The 23,925-nt window shown below is 39.4% G+C and overlaps 2 protein-coding genes across 3 annotated transcripts in view; one reads left to right on the top strand and one right to left on the bottom strand.

Moving 5' to 3' along the window:
- The window catches only part of srbd1 (S1 RNA binding domain 1), a 50,991-nt gene extending 28,978 nt beyond the window's left edge, over window positions 1-22,013 (top strand). For both annotated transcript variants that reach the window (XM_061040103.1, XM_061040104.1), the window contains exons 16-21: window positions 444-526; window positions 12,421-12,527; window positions 13,343-13,510; window positions 13,999-14,148; window positions 19,925-20,109; window positions 21,626-22,013. In XM_061040103.1, coding sequence (XP_060896086.1) covers window positions 444-526; window positions 12,421-12,527; window positions 13,343-13,510; window positions 13,999-14,148; window positions 19,925-20,109; window positions 21,626-21,918 — 986 coding nt within the window. In that variant the 3' untranslated portion in view covers window positions 21,919-22,013. The remainder of the gene's footprint in view (window positions 1-443; window positions 527-12,420; window positions 12,528-13,342; window positions 13,511-13,998; window positions 14,149-19,924; window positions 20,110-21,625) is intronic.
- The window catches only part of LOC132975527 (insulin-like growth factor-binding protein 1), a 362,521-nt gene that overhangs the window by 37,353 nt on the left and 301,243 nt on the right, over window positions 1-23,925 (bottom strand). The gene's annotated exons all lie outside the window — the stretch shown is intronic.

Here is a 23,925-nt window from a genome sequence, read left to right as displayed (position 1 = left end):
TGTGTATTTGAAAAAGGTTGTTTGTAATTTTTCTTCTTGTCACTGGTGCCTGCCAGCCTATTCATAGAAAAGACATTATGCTTTATGTGAAACAGCAGCACGCTGAAGCTGTACAGACTCCATCGGTAAGAGGCTGTGTGTTTATGTTATGCGCTTATTTTGACCGTGTGTGAACGGGTCTTGTTAAATTCTTTGAAGAAGCTGAATGACAGGTGCTGAGACTCCAGTTGGAGGCCAGCTTTAATTATTATTATTGGGGGTGGAGAATGACAATTAAGTCTGGCCTGCCCTCGGGCCAGTGCTGCAATATGCAGACAATTTGCATACTCAGTAATTATAAACAATATGGATTTGCATATTCAATAACTAAGATTCAGATAGCATGAGAAACACAAGCTGGAGAATCTCAGGAGACAACTAATTTCTAATCTGCCTCCATTCAGTGTCCATTGGAAGACGTGTCCAGGATCCACTGGCTGAGCTTGTAAAAATCGATCCGAAACACATCGGCATTGGAACATACCAGGTGAGTGTGTGTTTGTCTTTGTCTTTCAGGATGCTCCTTGTGGGTCAAAGCTTATTGTCCCTGGGCAGTAGAACATCTGCTGTGAGTTAGACTGATGCTGTGTGTGTGTGTGTGTGTGTGTGTGTGTGTGTGTGTGTGTGTGTGTGTGTGTGTGTGTGTGTGTGTGTGTGTGTGTGTGTGTGTGTGTGTGTGTGTGTGTGTGTGTGTGTGTGTGTGTGTGTGTGTGTGTGTGTGTGTGTGTGTGTGTGTGTGTGTGTGTGTGTGTGTGTGTGTGTGTGTGTGTGTGTGTGTGTGTGTGTGTGTGTGTGTGTGTGTGTGTGTGTGTGTGTGTGTGTGTGTGTGTGTGTGTGCGCGCGTCACAGGATGATGATGTAAAAATACATCAGCAATACACCATCAGCCAAGAGTAAACACACACACACACCCCCCGTGTATTGTCAGTAATGTCTGCTGTATTTATTTTTGGATCACAAAATATGCAGAAAAATGCACCTTTTATTTTAATTTTTTTTTATCTTTACAATGTACATAAATCAACATACAACCCCCATTCATCTAAGAAAGATGAAGAACATAGAAAGCCATTAAAACACAATGTAACCCAAAAATTGACATGGTAATTAAACAATGATAAATTCCTATAACAATAAAGCCCCTGTTTTTTATTATTTTTAATTCCACAAAATCTTAAATCTGATCATGCTTTCCTTAACACATCACTCACTGTGTGTCTTTGCCATCCAAAATGAAAAAGGGTGTTTCAGCCCTTTTTCTGACAAATAACCTGCAGCAGAGGTTTCAGGCATTAAAACTTACCGTTTAGAAATTTTCTGTTTGGACAATTATGACCTTGAATGATATTGTTGGTCAGATAGAGGCATCAGTATTCATTTCAATCTGTTTCATAGTTGGTTAAAACACCCTGCAGGGAGCTTTACATTTATTGGCTTTGTGTTTTCTCTAAGTTGTATGGACAGTCTGCTCTTGTCTGTTGTTGATTTGACTTTTTTGACTTTTGAGCTAAAGCACTAAAGATGTGAATGGAGGAATGAGACAAATTAAAACAGGTTGAAAGAAAAGAAACTAGCAGGGAAGCAGAGAAACTTGACTGAGGCCTGTATCAACAGATGATGCTCAAGCTGATAGCTAATCTAATTACCAAAAACAGGCATTACGTGAGTTTGGACTTTTGTTTTTTCTTGTCTTCATGCCGCTCCTTGTTGTAAGTGCCCAAGCGTGTGTGCAGATGAAACAACAATTAGCTCAGTGTTGATTTAGTTCGCTTCAAGTGTCTGTGCTGTGTACTTGTGTGAGCATTATGCCCACTAAACCAGCTTTTAATGCAATAGTTCCCTGTATATGTTGTACCGGTAGTTTTGTAGTAGTTTTGCATCAGTGACTATTAAAATACACTTTATTTCAGTTTTTGCTCGTATTTCTACAAAGATGTTAAAGTATCATTTTCAGAGAGAAAGAGAGGGAGAGAAAAGGTCAACTGTCCGTACATCCCTCTTAAAAAAGCACCGATTGAGATGCCTATAAATCGGAATATCAATTTGAACTTTTTAAAACGCGAGGCATACTCCTGGTGTTTGTGGCTGTGTGCGTGCGTGGATAAGATGAGCTAATTAAAGTTGTTTGTCGCAAAAAGTGAATTTATTTAGAGGGAAAAACACATTTGATATAAATACAAACTTAATATTAAAATATACACAAAAATTAGAGTAAAAATTTAAAGAAGTATGTCAGCTCAGCCGCAAACTCCACCGCCAAGGTATCGCGTCATTCTGTGGGTAACACTGTTATACTTCTTATTACCAAGTTAAAATAAGTCTCAGAGTTCCCCAAGACATGTCTGTGAAGTTTCTTACTTAAAATCCACTGTATTCTAACATGCCTTTAAATCCCTCTATTTTAGCCCTGCTCAGAACAGGCTGTTTCTGTGGACATAAAACAGCTTTAACCACAAGTGAGCTGTGTCCACGCCCCTCTAGAAGGGCTTGGGTGACTTTCTTGCACCATGCCCAATTATATACGGTGAGAAGGTAAACTCAGGGGGAAGAAAAAACACAGAGCTGTGGGAGCGGCACCCTCCTTGGGGAGAGTTTACTGCCCTTTGTGATGTCACAAAGGGAGAATATACAAAAAGGCCTGTTTGAGCAAACATTTTCTTTAAAGTGGAGAGGCATAATTTTCCTCTCTTAAAGAGAAAAAGTTGTAAAATTAGGCAGTCTTGTTTTGAGTTAAACTACAATCTTCCCAAACATCTGAACTCAAGTATTTTAAAAGATAACAAATGATTTAATGATTAATCAACACATTCATGATCAGTCTTCCTGGGGATTGAGGGAATCCTTAAACATAATGATAACCAAAATGTCAACATTATTATTTAACAATTTAGCAGCTGACACGGAGAGCAAATGAAAGTGTTATTATCCTGTGATGGGCAACAGAGGATCTGTGTATTTCTGTGCAAACATAGTAAAGAATCCAGCATTGTTAAGAAAGAATCCTAGGTGTCGTTCACTCTAAATGAGAAGCAGAAGAGAGGAAGAGGGGTTACAAAAGGACAGCAGAGGGTGACAGAAGACAAAGGAAAAGGAATGACATGAGAGATCTTCTGGAGAGGGAGAAAATGGAGATTTGAAAGAGAAAGCTGAGGTTCATCTTGTGCATGGACTTGTGCTCGTGCATGTGTGTCTGAGTGTGTTAGGTCACAGGCCCGTGTCTCTCATCACATCCTGACTGGGCTCTCTGGGGTGCCTGGGGTTCTGCACCTCCCGCTCTCAGATCATGTGACTAGGTCAACAAATGATAATATAACCGAGTAAATAAACTCCGGGTGCTGACAGATATGAGATGGGACATCACTCTGACCTGTGTGGCAGCTCAGGCAAACACGCACATGCACACACTCCCTTTTTAAGAGTCTCATGGTTAAATGTGTGCATGTGCTTGCATATGTGTGTATATGCTTTATATCACTGTACGCGTGAATGTATATGCAGGAGAAAAAGTGTGAGAAAAGTGCGCTCAGGCATGTGGGTGTTGTCTTGCAAGTCCTTTTTTGTTTCAGTTGTGGCGTTTTGAACTTTGTGGAAGTTTATTGCTGTTAGACCCAGAAAGCATAAGGGCAGATGTAACTCTAGACAGCTGGCACAGCATGCTCTCTCCTTCTCTCTCCCTCTGCTGACTCAGTGAGTGACAGCTCGGAGAGAAGGGAGGAAATGAGCTGAGGGCTAAAAAAGTGAGGCCCATTAAAATCAGATTGGACGTAACTATTGGTGTGGGAACACTGTTTTCACTACAGCACCAGGGGCTGACAGGTTTTTCTGGATGCTGAGTTTGCCAGACACATGTCTATTTGACTGAAGAGCAAAAGTCATTAGTGTGTAAGTTGTTGGATACAGTACTGTACATTTAAAATGCAAATATTAGTACGAGATGTTTGAGATTCACTGTGTTTCCTGTTCAGAATCCTTACATGGACAAACATTTCCGGGCGTCTCGTGGCTTTTTATCATTACACGTTAAGTGGGTGTGGCCTTTGGACAGCTCCTTCTTCTGTCAATCAGCCTCTTTTTTTGTTGCTATAGTATGTTGACAGCTGGGTAATTCCCAGGCCTGTAAAACTAACTGCTACTGGAAAATACACACACACAGACACACACTGCTGTGTAAGAAAACAGTGCCCGTGAGCCGGATATTAAAGAAACTGTCACTCTTCCTCTCACCCCTCTCAAATCCTTCCATTTCTTTCACTCCATCATTTCCCCAGAATTTGCAGCTCTTATTCCATGACCCTTACAAAATGCAAAAGTTACCTCTTTTTTTAAAGTAAAACTTTTTTACGCTGTTTTTTTTTTAAATTTCATACCACAGTAATAGCTAGTATCATGTCACCGAGTTTTAGATTTAACCTACAGCAAATGCAAGTGACGTAACTTTTCAAATTCTGGTTGCTGTTCTAATATTGCTATGGTGAGTGTGCAGCTGTGCAACTGTGAGCGCCTGTGCATGTTTTTTTTTCACTCTCGAATGATAATGCCTACAGGGGAGGCAGGAGCAGACAGCGCTGGGAAAAGGAAAGAGAGTAAGAAATGGGGTGTTGACGGTGATTGATTGTTCCTGTCGTGGTGTTTTGAGGCATGAGAAAAACATGCTCTTAAAGACTCGATCGGTGGCAGAAGCTGCCAAATAATTGTCTCCTACTATTTTAATTATTTCCCTTCGAGCTGTCACTGCCTGCGTCTGTGTCATTATGTGTTGAGTGATGTTGAGAGATGAGCCAAGTTCTTATGTTAGCTTGAATAATTGATTTAAACAAGCTCATGCTAATTCTCTACTTATTCAACAATTAACTAAACAATTGCTGGCTGTTGTCATGTCAGACTATTTACTCTAGCAGTAACTTAATATATATATATATATCAATAACTTTACATTGAGTGAAGATGCTTATGTTACTGTGGTAGAGTTTATAAGTACACAAATTAATTTCATTTGTACCATCTAATACCAATGTGATTAGGGTTTTATATCAAAGAAAACAGTGTCTGTTTGAGGGCAATATTAAAACAACAGAAAGAAACAATATGGTCATTTTTTGTAAAACTTTTTTTTTTTTTTTAAAGAGAATGTGTGTTGTAAGGATGTTCTAAAGTTAGCTGATTCCCAACAGGAAATTAACATTTTGCCCACATACAACACTTGTCTTAAACACTTTTCACTTAAAGGTTTTGTTTGTGGGCTTTTTATGCCTTTAGATGAGTGACAGGACAGTTGAAAGAGTCAGAAGTCCAAGTTGGGGAGAGAGACAGTGGGGAATGATATGCGAGAAAGAAGCCACAGGTCGGATTGGAACCAGAACCCACTGACCATTGTGCCCCTTAAACACTTAACTTTTTAAGTAATGAAATGAATGATGACACATTTTGCCCCAAATAGTCTTAACCATCTTAGTTCTAAGCACATAAATCATACTGAAGTCAGTTTGTCATTTGGACTTCCTGTGCCTGTCTCTGTTTTGATTTTTTCTCACGCTTCATTTTGCGTTCCCTCAGGTAATGTGTGTGTGAGTGTGCGATTGTTTTGCAGGAAGTTGAGAAGTAGCCATTAGGCATACATGAAGGTGTGGGGAAAACATAAAACCATCTCCTTGCTGTCGTATCACTTTCAGCTGCTAATTTATGACGCCATTTAACTACAGTATGAATGTATTCATACCTGTACACACACACACACACACACACACACACACACACACACACACACACACACACACACACACTCTCAAACCTATGACTCACTTCTTGGAATCGTTTATAGCAGGTTCAATTTGGAGGTCTCACAGGTGTGATAGAACCAGACTCCTTCTCTGACTTTGTAGAAATGTTTCATGTCACAGTTGACAACCAAAGATTGACAGACATATGTCCGGTTCTTTGTTGATCCCAAACTGAAAAATGAATCCTGAACCATGTGCATCACTGCACCATGTCTCTTTCAGGTTGATTAAGGCATTCAATATGGATTCAAATATAAATAAATAAAAATAATCAGGCCAAAAGTGTGTTCGGTCAAATCATGATATTAGAAATGGCAAACAGTCTTGAGTTTGAATAGTGCGTATGTAGTCTTCTTCTTTTAGTCTTCTTTAGTAGGCTACTAGGTAAAGTGTGCGTCAGTATTAACTAATACCATTCAAACATTGTCAATAAATCATGCCAACCAATAGATGAACTAAAAGTTAAAAAATATTCTATAACTTAAAATAGAGGTACATTCCAATGGCTTTAAATAAATAGCTCTTTTAACTAGGAGTCACAAACATTTGAGTCATTTCAAAACTCAAGCAAACTCTTTGTATCTTTCAGGATGATTGCAGTGTCTTGTAGTTTTAGGACTTCAGATGACTTTCTTGATCAGTCTCCACTTGTCAACTATCTTCCCCTTAAGTCTTACTTCACACCCGGTATATCAGCGTTTTGTAATATTTATTCCAAGTCGCTGTGTGTGGGCACATTTTTCAGTCCCTGATTATACAAAAAAGTATTTTGAGCATTGATTGCACTCTCCTAGTCAAGGAAAGTCATTTCATTTAGAGCTCAAAATCATAGATTATGAATCATTTTCTCGGGTCATTTTTCCTATAGAGCAAATTGAGACTGTACTGTTTTATATTATTTATTGAGGCTCAACAATTCCCACCATGAGCAAGCGTTTGGCAACAAGGGGAGGAAAAACTCCTTTAACATGCAGAACCAGGTTCTGGGTGGGCGACCATCTGCTCCAGTGAAACCAAGCAGTACTCAAAGTGTAGGAGCAAAGGAAACACATGCTGGCACAAAATGTTTTTAAGGTCACCAACCCAGGACTTATGGTGCAGGCTATTCTTGTAATATGTCCAATGTTTGGTAAAGAAAATTCAACATGACTTGAAACTAAGAATGTTTGTCTTTTGAACTCTTGTAGTTTGGTTGACCCGTATGTGGAAAAAATTGAAATATGACAGTAATTTGCCAAATAGGGGTTTACGTCTCTCACATCCTTGATTGAATTTGACAAAGAGACTGACTTCAATGTTATCATACAGTTTGTAACCATCACTTTTCTTCTGGCTCCAGCATGTTTTAAGTTACTAAGCTCTTAGTGGCTCAATTAATAAAGCTTCTGTCAGTCCCACGACCTCTGCCTTTATTGTCAGTCAACACCTCGTCTCTCATCAATGACTTCAGACCTCATGTTCCAAAGGAAACTTGCATGTGTGTTTCTGTAACCAAAATGTTGATGATTTTCATGTTTTCGGTGAAATGACAATAAAAAGCTTATTTTGTATCCGTTCTTTCTCTTCTTCTTCTCGCTGATCTCCTTTTCCTCTTAATTCTGTGATTGACATGTGGTAACGCAGCAGCTTTTAAGTACTCAAGGTGCAGACAGAAACACTTTGTTCTGTTGTATTGGTTGGCTGGTTTTAGCAGCTTTCCAGACAATCCAAATATGACCTTCACACATAGGGATCCAGTTCATTGACTCTGGATGATTTTGAGGTTTCGGGGTCTGGGCATCAGGATGAAGGAATGGGGGAGTGGAGTAAGTGTGAAATGTATGGCCTTAAGCTATGCTGCTGTGGAACACATTTGGTATAATACCTCCTAAACCTGTACCTAACTTGTACCTTCATGTACCTGAACCCTTTTCTGTTTTGACTTTGCCCTGCAGATAGTTACTCTCAATGTAGACTTTGGGGTTATTGGTTGGTCTGAGGGATGTTTGAAAAAATGCAATGTGTGCATTCAGCCCTTTTAACACAGAATGTGTGTATTGACCAACTAGCTAACTGCTGTAGTTCCACCTTTAGGTCTTGGGTCAATGTGCTAGGAACCTCATCAGAGGGGTCTTGAAAGAAAGAATGGACTGATGGATTACGATATGATACAATACAATATGATACACTTGATTGAAGTGTTGTAAATATTCAGTTGCTTCCACAGTAGAAACAAAACTGGAAACAAAACACATGCATAAAACACAACATACATATTGCACATTGTCTTAGTATATTTTGCCAATATCAACATGAAAAATAATGTGTTGCAAACTGCACAATAAAATAGCAGCTTAGAGAGTTTGTAAAGGTTTAAAAATAGGTTGTCCTTGGGTAAAAAGGTTACAGTAGGTGAAAATGAAAAAGGGCATCATAGAGGAAGCTCTTACTGCAACTGATGATGAGTACAAAACAGTCGACTGACAGTGAGGAGCTCAACACAAGACTGCTCAGTCATTTGTGCATTTGTGATTTCTGATGCATATTAGCCAGTTTGTCTCGGACTAGCCAGAGAGAAAGAAAAGGACACATAAATTACAAGACAGAAAGATATAAGGCTCCATTGGTGCGCTTTGTGCCACTGTAAGCTGAGAAGAGCGCCATGAGGGCCTTGGACCCTCACAGTCTGTGTATGTATGTTTAACAGAGCAGAACTTGCACATTTTCTAAAACAGTTACTCTCCTGCTCTCCAACGCTGTCACACTAAATCACTGCCGCTGGAGCCAGAGATGAACTTCTCTTACTTTTTTTGTGTGGTGTACAACAAACCCTAACCTTCAAAAATGAATCCTCTTTAATTTTTCCTTCCTTTCTTCGGTTGTGGGCAGCTTATTTATGATTTTGTTCATGTGTTTTAATTTTTTTTTATAATTTGAGTATTTGTGTTTTTTCATGTTGGCTTGTCATAATTGTGAAGCACTTTGTAACTTGTTTTTCAAAAGTTATCTATACAAAAATGGATTCTACTTTAAAAGATAATTAGCAAGCAAAACATTGATTCATTCTTTGTGGATACTTCCTTGTCTTTTAAAAGCACACTTTATTCAAGTTTCAATGCAGTTTTCACCATTACTCATTTGAGCACAGTTATGACAGAGGTCAATGTGCTCCTCTGTGTTAGCATCGTCAAAACCTTAGATCCTCTCCAGCAGCTCCCACCTCTATAAGGTTTCAATAAGAATGTGAGATCACATTCGTTGAGGTTTTCTTGCAGGTTAAAACTCACACTGTCTTTACACACCGCCAACTTTCTCGTGTGAAAACATTCTCTGGTGTGACATTACAGGTGATTTCCTTTTTTCTCCTCCCTTACTATCTCTGTCTCTCGCATCTTTATGTATACACTCACCGGAAATCAGAATCATCATTCATTCTAGATTTATGGGAACTTTTTCCATTCATAGGAAAGTTATCTTTTATTGTCTTCAGAATGCCTCTGGCTGTTGTAGGGCATTCTCACAAGAGTGCTGTATTGTCTCTCTTAATCTATCTCACCCTCTATACTATGATCATCATTTTCTATTAACGCTTCCTGGTATTACAGTACTCCATTCAACTATTGAACTTTATCAAAAATAAAATATAATAAAAAAATAAACCTGAGTTTGTTCAACCCAACAATTATACACCCATATGTGAACTTTTTCCCCGGGTATCCATAAGTATTTCTACATTTAGGCTACATACAGGCTTTTCAGTGTGGTTTAAACCAGTGTTATTGGTGTTTTTAAGTAAATGTGTATATGAGTAAAGTATATAAATAATGATCAGATAAAATTGATGTTCCTATGAAAATGAAGGTCGAAATAACCTTTATAGTATTTACTTAAATTTGAATAAGGTCTTCAGTTATTTACAAATAGGTTCCATATTTAACACAAGAATATTTTTTTAAATTGTTTTTAATAATCAACACTTTTATGCTCTATATTTATAATCTAATGCCAGCTTAAGACTTACTCAACTGAATCCCTAGTCTTATTTTATTGTTTGTTATTCTTTTAAAGTGGCAATTACACCTTTATTGAAAGCCAGTTCATGGGCATTTGTTTTATTTTAGAATTATTTTACAGTTTTTAAATCCACCTTTACAAGACACATACATCCATATAATAAGTGTCAGTGTCAATATTACTCAAGTGGTGTCATGTGTGAGTAGAAGTTCAGTGATGTAAAAGCAGAGATCTTGAATGTTAAACTATTGACACAACCTGCTAAATTTTAACAAAATAAATGCTTGACTTCAAAGTTTAGATCTTGACACATCATCCATCTTATTTACTTACTTAATATTAACTTATTTACTTAGCAATTAGAATGTGAAGAAGAGCTTGTCAATCATCCATATTTGCGCATTCATAATTGTGATCATTGTTAAAAGTGTTGAAACGCCTCGCAGGTTGTTAGCTTTGTGAGTTCTCATGGATAGCAGCCTGAAGTCTTTCACGCTGATAACATGACTCTGTGGGTGCCTCCATTGCAGAGTATAACCTGGGCCAGTATGTCTCTCTATGTTGATGTAATCCCAAAAAATTAATAATAATAATTGGATTTTGCAGCAAAAGAAAACAGTTTTGCTTACTCTCTTTGCCAAATAAGACAAAAAGACATGAAAATGGTTCAATGCTCCCACAACAGCGCTGCAGAGCAAACGTCGTCTCTGTGTACAGGTGCTGTGTGAGTGTGTCTAAATAAACCATTATGCAATCATTCTGGGGCAAATTTGCCCCTTTTAATGCAAATCAGCTTCATTGCAAAAATAGCCTAATTCACAAACCCTGGTGCTAACAGACACGTGTAGTTAGAGTGAAAACAATAGATGTTTGTTGAGACTTAGTGGTTACTACTCTACATAACTTATAAGAAATGTCACATGGAAACTTTTCAGTGATCATTAAAATGATTTAGCCTCTGTATGACTTAAAATAAATTACCTGTAAATACAGTCTGTAAACATTACTTTGAAATACCTCATAGTACACATGGAAAAAGTTTCCCCTTCCCTCCTAGCGATCATCTTTATGTGCACAAAATTGTGCTCCGTCTGCATGAGAGCACAGCTCCGTGCAGAGTACAGGTGCAAATAGCTTCTGTCCATTGCACGGAGAATTACAACTTTTTGCTCCTGAATATCAAAAGTGCTGTACACTTTATGAATCACACATCAAGATGGAGCAGATAGCGGGAGCAAATGATGCAACATTTTTGGAGCTATAAGCAGACACAATTCATTCTTGGTGATGTAGGCTCTCTCTATTTCTCTATTAGTAGTATGAGCAAAAGTCATGTTTTCTTTCACCTTACTCTGTTTGTGTGTGTGTTCCTCACTGTCCTCATGTGTCCTGATGACCTGTTAATGCTGACAGTGAAGGGTGTGTTTTCTAGCTGGTGTTATTGTCATCTGTTTACAAGCCAGTGTTTGCTCATAGCTTGATCATGTTACAAGACAACCTATGCTAGTCTCAGTCATGTTTGCAAGCAGCACACACACACACACACACACACACACACACACACACACACACGCACAGTTAAACAGTAGTCTGGTTTAGACTGTCAGCTAATACTGAAACAGTTGCTGAGGCATCCGTCTCCGAACTCCAGCTCTGTGCTGCAGCTCAGGGACTTCTGTTCGTCTGTAGACTGCTGGATCTCATACTGTGTCTTAAATTTCACTTTGACGTTATGTTTTGACCATTTTGTGAATTTTATTAGAGTTAGCTATATCAATTTATGATATCTGCCTTTGATGTGTGGCCTCTCTTCTCCAATTTCCTTTCCATTCATTTAGTTATTGGCTGTCCTCTCTGTTCCTAATTAAGAAAAAGATTCCTGTCCCTTTGGAAAACATGTCCTGATTAATAGTTGAGAAGTGTGAAGAGTTCATTCGGAGGATCTTGATTGACAGCGAGCTTCACTAATGAGAAAACTGTGTGATCTGGAGGGAGAGATTTTTGATAGGCCAAACTAAACATTCTCTATCTCTCTATTATTCCACTCTACACTCACTCTCTCCTTTATCACCCACTCTCTTCTTCTCTGTTTCCCTCTTTCTCTTTATGACATAGATTTGCTACCTGTCACTCAAACTCACATGATGTCTATAAGTTGTTATCAGTCTGTAGTTTTTTAAAAACTCTTTAAAGATTAAGTTGTATTTATGCTTTTTGGGAAATTTTGTTCCTATTCTGTATTGAATTCATTCACAGCATGGAAATTATATTAACTAATAATGATTGTGAAAAAGTCTGCAATAAAACCTAATGAGTGGACTTAATTGGTTGAACATTGGACTAACGTCATCACCAGAGCAAAAAGCAATAATATTAGCTTGATTTTGATATGTGAAACTTCAACTTCTTTCTACTATAAATTCATCTAAGATCATGAAACTCTTGCACCTTTTACACCTGTTAGCAGAAAGACAAAATAAATTTTTTTTTTCAAATTTTTTTCAATTTGAGTTTTCAGTCTGACATCCCCCTGTTTGTGTTTGTCTGTGCACGCAGTATTTGGCTGTCTGCATCGTTATATTTATGTTGGTTTGTATGTGTTTTCTTGTAGCATGATGTATCGGCCGGAGCTCTGAAGGCAGCGCTGGACGGTGTGGTGCAGGAATGTGTGAGCTTTGTGGGTGTGGACATCAACATCTGCTCTGAGATACTGATGAGGTAAATGACACGAGCAAGTGTGCTCAAATGGCTCTTCTATGCATCCTCCCCACACACACACACTCACACACACACACACACACACACACACACACATGCACAAACACACCACATGCAAATTGTGCAACAATGATGAAGAGGGCTTACTTTCCCTTAGCAGTCACAACATGGCAGAGCTTCACTCACACTTGTGCAAACACAAACAAACACACAGACAACCTGGCAGCTTTCTGTTGAAGCTAATGCTTCACTCCTCCCTTATTTACTGCACTAACTGTAATCAGCGAGTGGTATTAAATAAGGTATACACACACATTACTCTGACACACATAGCACATAGCCTTGTCGGAGTGTACTGTACGAATCCATATGTACACACATTGCAGTGGCTCCAAACTGTATAAAATGAGCTGGCATTAGCTGCAGGGCAGGCATCAGGTCATCTGTTTACCTGTCTGCTGAGCAAGTGAGCTTTTTCCATCCCTGCCAGAAGTCACCCTGCACACACTTACACACTTTAAACACTCACAGACGTGTTGATGACCGAGGTATTATGTTGAGTGTTGACATTGCTGCGTGTTTCAGCAGGAGTGAGTCACTCTGAATGTTAACAGAGTAGACCTAATTAAGTTTCAAATCACCTCTTTTCAGTGCCTGGCAAAAACAGATCAAATTAACTCACCAGATATTTAAGTGCCAGGTCAGGATCTGCACTACCAGGATCTGTTGTTATTAAATGGAAATATTGTGAAGACAAACAATTTTGATAATACAATTCATGATGTGATGCATGTTTCCTTTGTTTTATCTCCTAGGCATGTAGCAGGCCTTAATGCTGGCAGAGCGAAGAGTATTGCTGAATGGAGAGAGCAGAATGGTCCCTTCAACAACAGGGAGCAGCTCAAACTGGTCAAAGGCATGGGGCCGAAATCCTACCAGCAGTGTGCCGGCTTCATCAGAATCAACCCGCAGACCCTTCCCAGGTACACACAAGTACTCAAACTGTGCACTGATACAGTGACACACAGAGGTCGACAAAATTTAACTTTTACTGCTTTTGTTTATAGATCACATCAGAGATGATTTAAGGATATATATTTTTTGTCATCTTGAGCATTTGATGCAAAGTTTTGTTTGGATTGACTTCCTTGTAATGTTTTGACCTACACTTTAATTTAAAATGAAGCCTTATCGATGCATCACTCTCGTAAATTAGTACGTAAATTGGTACTATTAGTAAATCCTCACAGTGTAATATTATGTCTGATATTCTCTAGTTAAGTCACTTGTTCAAAGAGCCTCCCTCTGAGTACCTTGAACGGTGATTAGATGCCATATATATCGACAACCACATCTGTAATTAATCATTTTTTCAGTCTAATATAACTTTCAACATTGGTCCTGAAATGTATGGGGTTCTATTGCTATTATTTTATATAAACTGTACCCTTTTCCCCCCTCACAAAAACAGTGCCAAATTCTCAACTCATCCTGCAGCAGCAGTGCTAGAGAAACCAGTTTCTAAGAAGTGCAAAGGAAAAACTTGTGGCAACATACCAACCTCCTTGAACCCCCTGGACCAGACCTGCATACACCCCGAGTCCTACGATGTGGCACAGAGGTACAGCGCACACCGATATACAAAAAATAGACGTATTCAGCCGCCAACCCACTGGCCAGAGCATGTTCAGACTAAGATGGATTTGATTTTGACACCATCTCATATGGGGCTGGTTATAGTGGAGGAGGACTCTGATTTGATTTACACATGGGATACAAGAGAGGAGACGTCGGTTTTGTATGTCTGTACGACTGTGTGTGTGTCCTTGTGTGAGAGATGATTGTTAGCGCTGCTGATGCTGATATCAAAAGCACATTGAACAACTGCCCAAGACTTGTATGTCCTGTCCTTGTGTGTGTTTGTATGTGTGGTGTGAAGAGGGAGAAACAGACAGAAAAGAGAGAGAGAGGGAGGAGGGCCTCTCTCTCCTGCAGCTGTAGTCACTCAACTGTGTTTAGTCTACATACGTTCTGACACTAGTGGCTCTAAGCATTGCTCCCCTCATGTTGATGTGCCTTTAGTGGCCTCCTGTATGCGTGTGGGTCGCTGTGTTTCTGTGCACATATATAAGAAGAGATATACCGGTAAATGCTGCGAATGTCAACTGTGTTTTTGCTTATTTTTACTACTTCAGCAAAGTGACAATGTGTGTTTGTGATCTGCTTTGACTTAATAGTACAGGGCTTTATCAAAAAGTTTGGTTTAAAAGCAACAAACAGCTACATTTCCTTTCCCTTCGTCTCTTCCTTTCATTTTCCCTATAATGGACATATATATTTCTCTTTTCATCTATCCATCCAGCTCTTTTTCTTTTTTGTCATTCTTATCAGTTTAGTTTGTTGTCACAATTCCATAAGCTGCTGCTGTTATAATGGGCCCCTTAAAAAGTCAAATTCATCTTTACTCACACCTGGCTGTGTTTGTGTTTTTGTGTGCAGGTGTTGCTGCAGGTTTCTAAATGTAATTTAGTTTTTGTGTTAGTTCTTTTGGTTAAATTGGAAGGGTCAGAATGATGTTATAAAATGTCAATTGTTCTCTATCAATTGTTGGTTTTAATAGAGGTTCCAATGTAACTACAATCAGTGAAAACTAAATCAGATTGAATACAACTATCAGTGCTTGTAAAAGCAGAATATCTATTGTGGAAAAGATATAACGATTTTTTACAAGTCTCAATCTTAAAGGCAGGGTTTGTGATTTTCGAAAACTAGCATGATTCTGAAAGTAGCATTCCCTCAGTGCTCCATCTACACCCACCCCCTCCCCTCTGTGCTCCCTTAAACGCCCATCAATTACATGCACGTGCGCCATTGCTCCAGAAAAAGACCTCAGCTCATCACTTGCATTGGGTAGAAACTATGTCGTCTCATTCAGCAGTTGGTTAACACTAAACTTTATCATAATAAATGTAAAAAAAAACCAAAAAAAACAAGTGACTATTTTACTACTCACATTGGCCAACAACAAACTCACAGTATAAACTCAATAACTGGAGATGTGCTTTGAGTGTGGGCTAGTGCATGCAAGAGTTATAGAACGAGCAGGGAGACAGGGAGGCGTGATTGTGCAGACATTGATAGAAGTTTTTACATGCTTACAACTGCTCCAGATGACTTATTTTCTTCATTTCATTTTCAGAGCACATGAGTCATTAATGTCTGTCAGGACCTAAAGTCAATTTCAACCAAAATCTTAAAAAGTGTATCTGGAGAAAATTACCAACCCTGCCTTTAAGCTTTTTCCACAGTACATTTTGTCAGCTGTCTCGGTACAATACACATCATACAGTATATTTAGCTAAACAAGAGTCAATATGTCAAAAAAAGAAATAAATTATGAGTAGACATCACTCTCCATCTTGCTCCTTGACTAGTTTTTTCTCTGTAGTCTTTCATTCAGTATTCTTCACCCTGTGTTCGACTATTGGACACAACAAGTATATTATTTAGTGTGATTTGGCTCCTCCTGACAAAAGCTCTCAACATCACAGCTGTAAAATCATTAATTATTTGGTATTTTTCCGAGATAATGATCATTAAGTACAGAGTCAAAATGAAATAATCACAGTTAAGAAACAATACATGGCCCTGCCTTATTTTGAGTTTTGATGTCATTCCGGCAAGAAAACAGTTTCAGAATGAACATTTTACCTTGAATCCCTCTGAACATTGATGAGTCTCATATTGTATCGTATTTCAATGTTCAAGCATCACTGAGATGCCTCGCTGCTCTTCTCACATCTTCACCTACAGCGGATGAAAACAGTTGGATGAAGGGAGGATTGTGGAGGAATGCTGTTTGTGTGTCTTTATGGTGTATGAGGAATATCAGGTTCATCACATTAGAGAAACGGGATACTCCATTACTGCTCACAGCCCACACATCACCCCCTTTTTGTAAATGAATACAGCACACACACACACACACACACACACACACACACACACACACACACAAGCAAGAACACAGCCACAGATGTACACACAGTTTATTCACCGTTGTTTCAGGAAAAGATGTTAAATGTTGGCTTATAGATAAAAATATCCCTTACATGTTACAGATAAATGTGTCTCTAAATATCTTTCTATATGGGTGAGGAGGATTTCACATGGACATATCAGTAAAGCTATAATATACAATACTTTGGTCTTTTCCTTGAAATATATAGTATACTCAGAAATAACACAGGGGGGTCCTGTCCACTGTGAATATTTCTCTGATATGCAACAGTCGGCGTCCAATATTTCCATAATATGAGACAGAGTGAATTTTTGCTGTGGGCCTGGATAAAATCTATATCCCAGCCCACCCAACCATACTTTCTCTCTCTCTCACACACACACACACACACACACACACACACACACACACACACACACACACACACACACACACACACACACACCCTCTCTCACACACTCTCTCAGTGTTGGTAGTAATTATATGAGTATGCACCCAACAGTGGTGGAGACCTCTGGACTCTTGGTACCCCTTAAATACTAACATACACCCCTGGAAAATGAGATGGGCAACACACACACACACACACACACACACACACACACACACACACACACACACACACACACACACACACACACACACACACACACACACACACACACACACACTTAGACACACTCTCACACCTGAAAGTAGAGCCCACCACCCACCCAAAACCATGTAAGAATGTAGGCTGCTATTAATTCTACACTGCTTTCTGCCTCTCCTCTCTCCTCTCCTCTCCCCTCCTCTCACCATCTTCTATATTTTATTTCTCTAGCAAAGTAAACTTATGTAAAGTACCCTAATCAACCTAATTGCCCAGAAGTTGATAGAATAATGCCCCAGTAGCATTGCAGCTTCAGCTTAAAGTTATTTTATACCATGGAGGTTTCAAGAACAGTGTTGCCAACGCATTAATATTTTCAAATGTTTTGACATTACATCTACTGTATTTATGTGTTTGTGAGTCCTGTGGATGTTTAATGTTAAGTGAATGATGGACTACAGGAGCAACATTGAAATTAATTTCCAGTCTACCGTTATGTCATGTATCATATATAGCAACAGAATAATTCAGTCACCACTGGAAGTCTCAGTGGCTTTTCCTAAATTTCCAGTCAACAATGTGTTTCCTTTGAATATCCATAAGGGGATTTAAGATGGAGAAAAGTTACTTATGATACACTTTCTCTTGCCATACTTTTAAAAGGAATATAAAACTCCTCGTGCTGCATTTTATATCCCAGTAGGTCCTGAAGATGATACCTTGTAAAGATTGTTTTGCCTATTTTTTGGGGTACTTTTATAAATTCTGACGGTAACAAAAGTCAGAAAATGTTATGTGTAACAGAGAGGGAAGATGAATTAAAGGCAGCAAAGGTCCCAGGGTGGATTCAAACCATGTGGGCTATGTGATATCCGTCTTAGACCTCCTAGGCCACCAAGATGCAAGTATTTCTTTTCCTGTTAAGAGATATATTGCTGGAAAACTGAGAAGCTGAGGGAGACGCAGGAGAAAAGATCCTAGTGTTAGACATGCATCCATTTTGGCCCAAAGGTGCTGTTTCACCACTAAGCCATTTCTGGCACAAACATAGCTTCTATTTTACTCCAGTCCCACTTGCTGGTGTTGAGGGATTGATTCCGCTCGTCTCGCGCTTTTGGACCCCAGTCTGGGACTTTAGTGGCAGGGGGCCTCTCCGCTCACAGCTGTCTCATACATAGTTTGTACACAAGACGTGTCCCGTTACATCCGTACTGTCCCTGCTTGTGCCAAACAAGCATTTCTGAACAACACTTGTATGAATCAACTTTGTGTGAGCGTATGCTCCTGAATGTGTGTCTCCACCTGTTCTGTCCATCACTGGGGGGGGACAGCTGCAGAGTCTATATGGCGTCAGGCTGCCAGTGAGCGACATCCATCATGGACGCTATCCGGCTGGTTAGAACACATGCATAGAAGCAAACGCATTCACATCTATCACCAGCTGCAAAGAGAGCCTACTGTAAATGATATATAAATACGCACAATACTCACAACACTTTCCATCGGCAGTTTGTTATAAGTCTTGTGTAGAGAGTGTAGACTAGCTAATTTATTTGGATTTAAATTTCAGGCTCTGTGAATTATAAATGGTGTAGCTTGACTGACTGTCTAGACATTTCGGAGGTGGGACTTCCTGCTAAAATAAAGGGACAGAAGGAGATTTTTCCAGGCAGTTGACTGATGAACAAACAGTCCAACCTTTGCAAAGTGGAGGCAGTTTCATGAGAGAAGGTGTCAGGGCGTTTACAGCCCACTGTGGGTTTACCTGATTTAATAGGGGGTGAAATAACTGTGTGTATTTGTGCTTTTAGAACAGAAAGCCGCACCTCGGCAGCTCATGACTTTCGGTGTAATTACTCCCACACCTCCCCTCCTTTACCTCCTTCCCCCCAGCTCTTTCTCATTTTACCTGCATTAGCTTAGCTTTTTCCTCAATCTTTCTTATATCTTTGATGTTTTCATCTTTTACCTTTTTGATTCTTTCATAGTTCAATGACTCTTCAACGCTACATTTACTTTTCTCAAACTCATCAATATTCCTTGTCTGTTGCCAATTGTTCACCATCCTTTATTTTGTTTCCTCTCTCATTCCATCCTTCTAAACCCCAGGTTTTTACCAATGCTTTACCCCTACCAGGACCTCTTCACATAAAAAAAAAAACGTATTAATGAAAACCTGTTCTTGTGAGTCAACAGCAGAAACCATTTTCACATATGCAGTACTGAATGTTTCTAGAACATTTCCGACAGACTGCCCCTGAAATCTTCCTGAGGTGCTTGTTCACACATGCTCCTCACAGCTGGAGACTTTTCCTGTTGGATGGGAGGGGAGGGATCACAGGGGGCAAGACATGATGTAAAATGACCAACTTAGAAGTCGAGAAAAAGGCAAAGTGTGACGCTATAATGACATTTTTTGCCTTTATATCAATGCTTTGTGTAGTTTGACACATTCACAATATCGGGAAAGAGCGGAGATGAACAAACCGGGCAACAGAAAACATTATGAAGCAGTTTCATTATGTGCACGAGGATCGCATGAATGCACGCATACAGTCTAAGCTCATGTACTGATCACAGGATAGAGACACACAGGATTAAAATTATCCACTGAGTTCTAACATCAGCTCACCTCGACTTCAGGTGGAAAATTTACTAGAGAAAAAAAAAACACTTATTGGCGTTGATATTGTATGCGTATGATTTTCACATTCTGAATTGATATATGATTTTCACATTCTCAATTGATATTTTTCATGATTAGAAAACTTTATCTACATCCAGATTTCTTCTCCTCGTGGGTGGAGCCGCTGACCAGATCGGGAGTGCAGGCCTGCAGCAGTGCGTGGAGAGGAAGGTTAGGACCAGTAGTGTGGAGGAACTTGCTAGGACGGTGGACACCACAACGGAGACCCTTAAACTCATCATAGATGGCCTCACACAGCCTCCTGGGTTCGACATACGACAAAGTAAGACCCCTGCCACTCACAGCCGCACTGCGATTATGATATCAGCCAAGTTCAGACACTCTCTGCTAAATATGAATAATGGTAGATCTCAAATGTTAAAGGCAATTAAACACATCCTTTTTATTAATTAAAAGTAATCCAACTTAAGTAAAAAAAAACACAACTTTAGCTCATACCCCTCAGACATCCATCTGTTATTACTGAATATATTCTACAGAGAAATCTTCTCTCTAAACAAAAATATTGAATTCCTTTGAAACACATAAAATGTCAGAGACTGCACATATCTGAAACTTTGCAGTCACAGTAACTTCTTTAGTCATTTTCTCCATACTTTCTTTTATAGTTCCTGATTGACTGAGAAATTTCGACTTGTCTTTGTACAGTTCTGTGACTGGTTTTGTATTCAAAGCACACACTGACTGTTCTTGTCCATTTATTATAATCAGCATGTCTTGGCAGTGTAACTCGATCTGATAGTATGGTGGCTTCCTCCCCCATAGTCCAACAACACAAGCACTATGTTTTTCGGAGTGTGATGGGTCCAGCAGACTGTGTTTTTGGACAGAAAATCTTTACAGATACACAAAGATGTCTGTTTTTCTACTTAATGTTATACTCTTAAGTTCAGACACACTAACACATACAGTACAGTCGTTTGGATTTTCTTTGCTGTCGCTCGAATTTGCTTTAAGAAAAAAATATAAAGTTGAAAAGTGATAGAAAACACACTGGAATTCAGACAATTTTTGAGACTAACGATTTCTGGAATACAAATCAGTTAATTAGCTTTCTCCAATTTGTAAAGAAGGGCTTCTAAAACTGTTGCTGTTGTTGAATCAATTAAGTACGACAATACAAGACGACTACAACAACAACAGAAAACTGACCCCTTTGATAACTCCTTTCTAGAGGGTTCTATCAAATACAAGAAAATTACTTTTCACCGGGCTTTCAGTATTCTCAGTTTGGTGTGGAGAGGAAAAGATGTCATGCCTGGATTGCCTGTTAGTGCAGGCTACTCTTCTTGAAATTAAAAAGAAGCTTTAAGGGTCACTCTCAGGTTGGTCCTATTTGGTTGCAGCACACTACGCTTGGCCTTCTCGCCAGTGCTCAGCTGAATAAACAGATGAGCCGAGTCTACCGCATGAAATCAGTGCTGAGCGGAGGATAATTGGACCGGACTATTTCCTGGGGCACGAGCCTTCCTTGTTTGTGTTAATGCTACAGAAAGGAAAATAGATATCTCATGAACAGGCCAAATGGAAAGAGAGCAGAATGCTGAGGAATTTGGAAGTATGCAGACACAAGTATCGGGTTGCTGCTGGAAATGTAATATCTGTTTGTCATTTCTGCCCCATCCCTTGCTTTCCTGCCCCCCACCCCCCCTTTTCCCCATCACTCCTCAAAAACATCTGTGCCATCTGACACCCTTACCTTTTTGTCATAGATCCCTCCTCCACTTTAGCCCCCTCATCTTTTTGATCTGCTCTCTCTTTTTTTTTGCCATCCCCAGATTTTGGGCAGGCGGACTTTAAGCGGGGCATTGTGTCCATGAGTGATCTGCGGGTGGGTACAGTGCTGACCGGCCGGGTGGACAACACGACTCTATTCGGGGCTTTTGTAGACATTGGTGTTGGTCGCTCGGGCCTCATCCACAAAAGCTACATCACCCTGGACAAACTGCCTGCCAGCCAGCGCAGACGCAGCCTGGTTCTGGGACCTGGGGAACGGGTGGTGGTCCGGGTCCTGAATGTGGAACCTGAGAGGGGAAGGATCAGCTTGGACCTGATCAGGGTCTTGCAGTAGAAACATTTCATTCCTATGACTGGCATCCCACCGTAATTTCACTGGACAATATTTCAGGAAATAAACAAATCTTCTTCAAGCAAATAACTTCAGGAAAGTTAGTGATTGAGGATAAAAAACTGCTTTTATGAACACTTTAGCAGAAAGACAAGGCATTTTAAGAGGCAACCTGAAAAATGTATGCAGATCCTGCAATTAACAAAAGCTAAAGACCATTTGGTTATTAAAATAGGCCCACAGTGAACTCCTGTGAAGTACAGTTAATGTAAACTACCTACTGGCACACCTTTATTCCTCGTAAATCATTGTGTCAGGCAGCACTTTAATACTCAGAGCAGTACTGTTATTTGGATCAAACACTAAACCTCTTTTTTTTTGGTTCAATTTCTTGATGTGCTATCTGCACACACTGCTGCCCTCAGTGGAGGCTTTGATCATCTGCCTTGAAACCATAATAATTTGCACATTAATATGGCTGATAGTTCGATACTTGAACTGCTTTTGTTTCTTCTTTTCTTTGAATATAATATTATTTCAAGACATTTTATTTGCAATGTTCTAAAAAGTTTGTGAGTTAAAGTATTTGTTTTTGTTATTCAGAGTTATTCTCTACTTTTTTTTGGAAACTTGAAAAACAAACTGATGGGCTAAAGATGTTCCTCAAACGCCAAACTGCTTCTTCTGTAAACAAGGAATTGAAATATGATACATAAAAAAATAAAAAAGTTTCCTGGTCACCTTGCACTCTTGATGTATATTCAACCAAAATGAAGATTTTGAGAAATTACATCAGCGTGATCTGATTTCTGTTCGAGGGGCATGAATGAGAAATGAAAGTAGGAAGGAGGTCATGATGAAGCAAGGAGTTACAAGTGGGAGACATAGAAGAGTGAGTCTTTACGTGTCGGAAAAGAGAAAGAAGAAGCCGGTTAAAGATCAAGTTTTTTCTTTTGGGTGACAGAAAAATGGGATAAGACAAAGTCAGCAAGGCGGGGGATGGGTGGAGACGGGGAGTAGAGGAGGAGGGAGTGTTTGTATCTCCCAGACTGCAGTCTAGCCTGAAGGCTTTTTAGGCATGGTCCCAGACACAATTATCCCAGGACACACAAACACACACTAATCAGCTGCTTCAAAATTAATCCCAGACTCCCCATCCACATTATCTATTTTTTTTTATGAAACTGGAATTGATAAATAAATAAAAAAAACACACAAAATAATACTGTGAGAAAGCCTGAGGTCCCCTGTGCTAAACATTATACTGACTTCAGAATATCTAATCACTGTTAGTGCTGCAGATCCACTCTCTCCCTTTGGGGGAACAAATAGAATATATTCTAGACACGCAAACACAAAGATGTTCGATCAAGATGAATCAGAAGTGGCAGTTTGAATAGTGATGTGCTGAGAGACTACACACAGACTAGATTTACTTTCTGTATTTCCTCGTCTTTCATTTCCTGAAAGGAATTCCATCTCCCAAACTATGTGCCGTGTTTTACTTGACGTTGACTCTCTTTGTCCTTTTGTTGTCTTCTCTTTGTTTTGATCTCATACGATGTAGCCTGGCACAATCTCTTGTCTTTTTTTTTAAAGATTCCCCTGTGTTTGTTTTTCGGAGACACATTGTAATCCTTGAAGTAGACACAGCTTCCCTCAGCATCCTTCCAGCTTTTGGCACCTTTAATTTTCCTCCCTCTGCTAAACGTGAGCACACAGATGGGACAGTCTATCAGGCAGCCAGCTACTTCTGCCCCTCAGAGTGTTTGTCAAATACTGACCAGTAATGAGCCGGTGTAAAGAAGAAGACTGCAGGAGTGTTTTTTTTTATAGTTCTTTGTAATCCTTATCTGCACTAGCTCAAAGCTGTTGTGTTATGGAGTGAGCTCAGGTGTGCTTAGATTATTCTTCGAAATGTGAGGAAAATTGACTGTTAGCTTGAACATCTTACCTATTTGATGTTTCATGAGTCCTAGGCTTCTAAGAGTCAACCTGGCAATAAAAAAC

This window comes from Labrus mixtus, chromosome 6 (genome assembly GCF_963584025.1).
Source record: "Labrus mixtus chromosome 6, fLabMix1.1, whole genome shotgun sequence".
NCBI classification, from domain to species: Eukaryota; Metazoa; Chordata; class Actinopteri; order Labriformes; family Labridae; genus Labrus; species Labrus mixtus.
The sequence above is the reverse complement of the archived record's forward strand: the minus strand, read 5'-3'. Positions and strand labels throughout refer to the sequence as shown.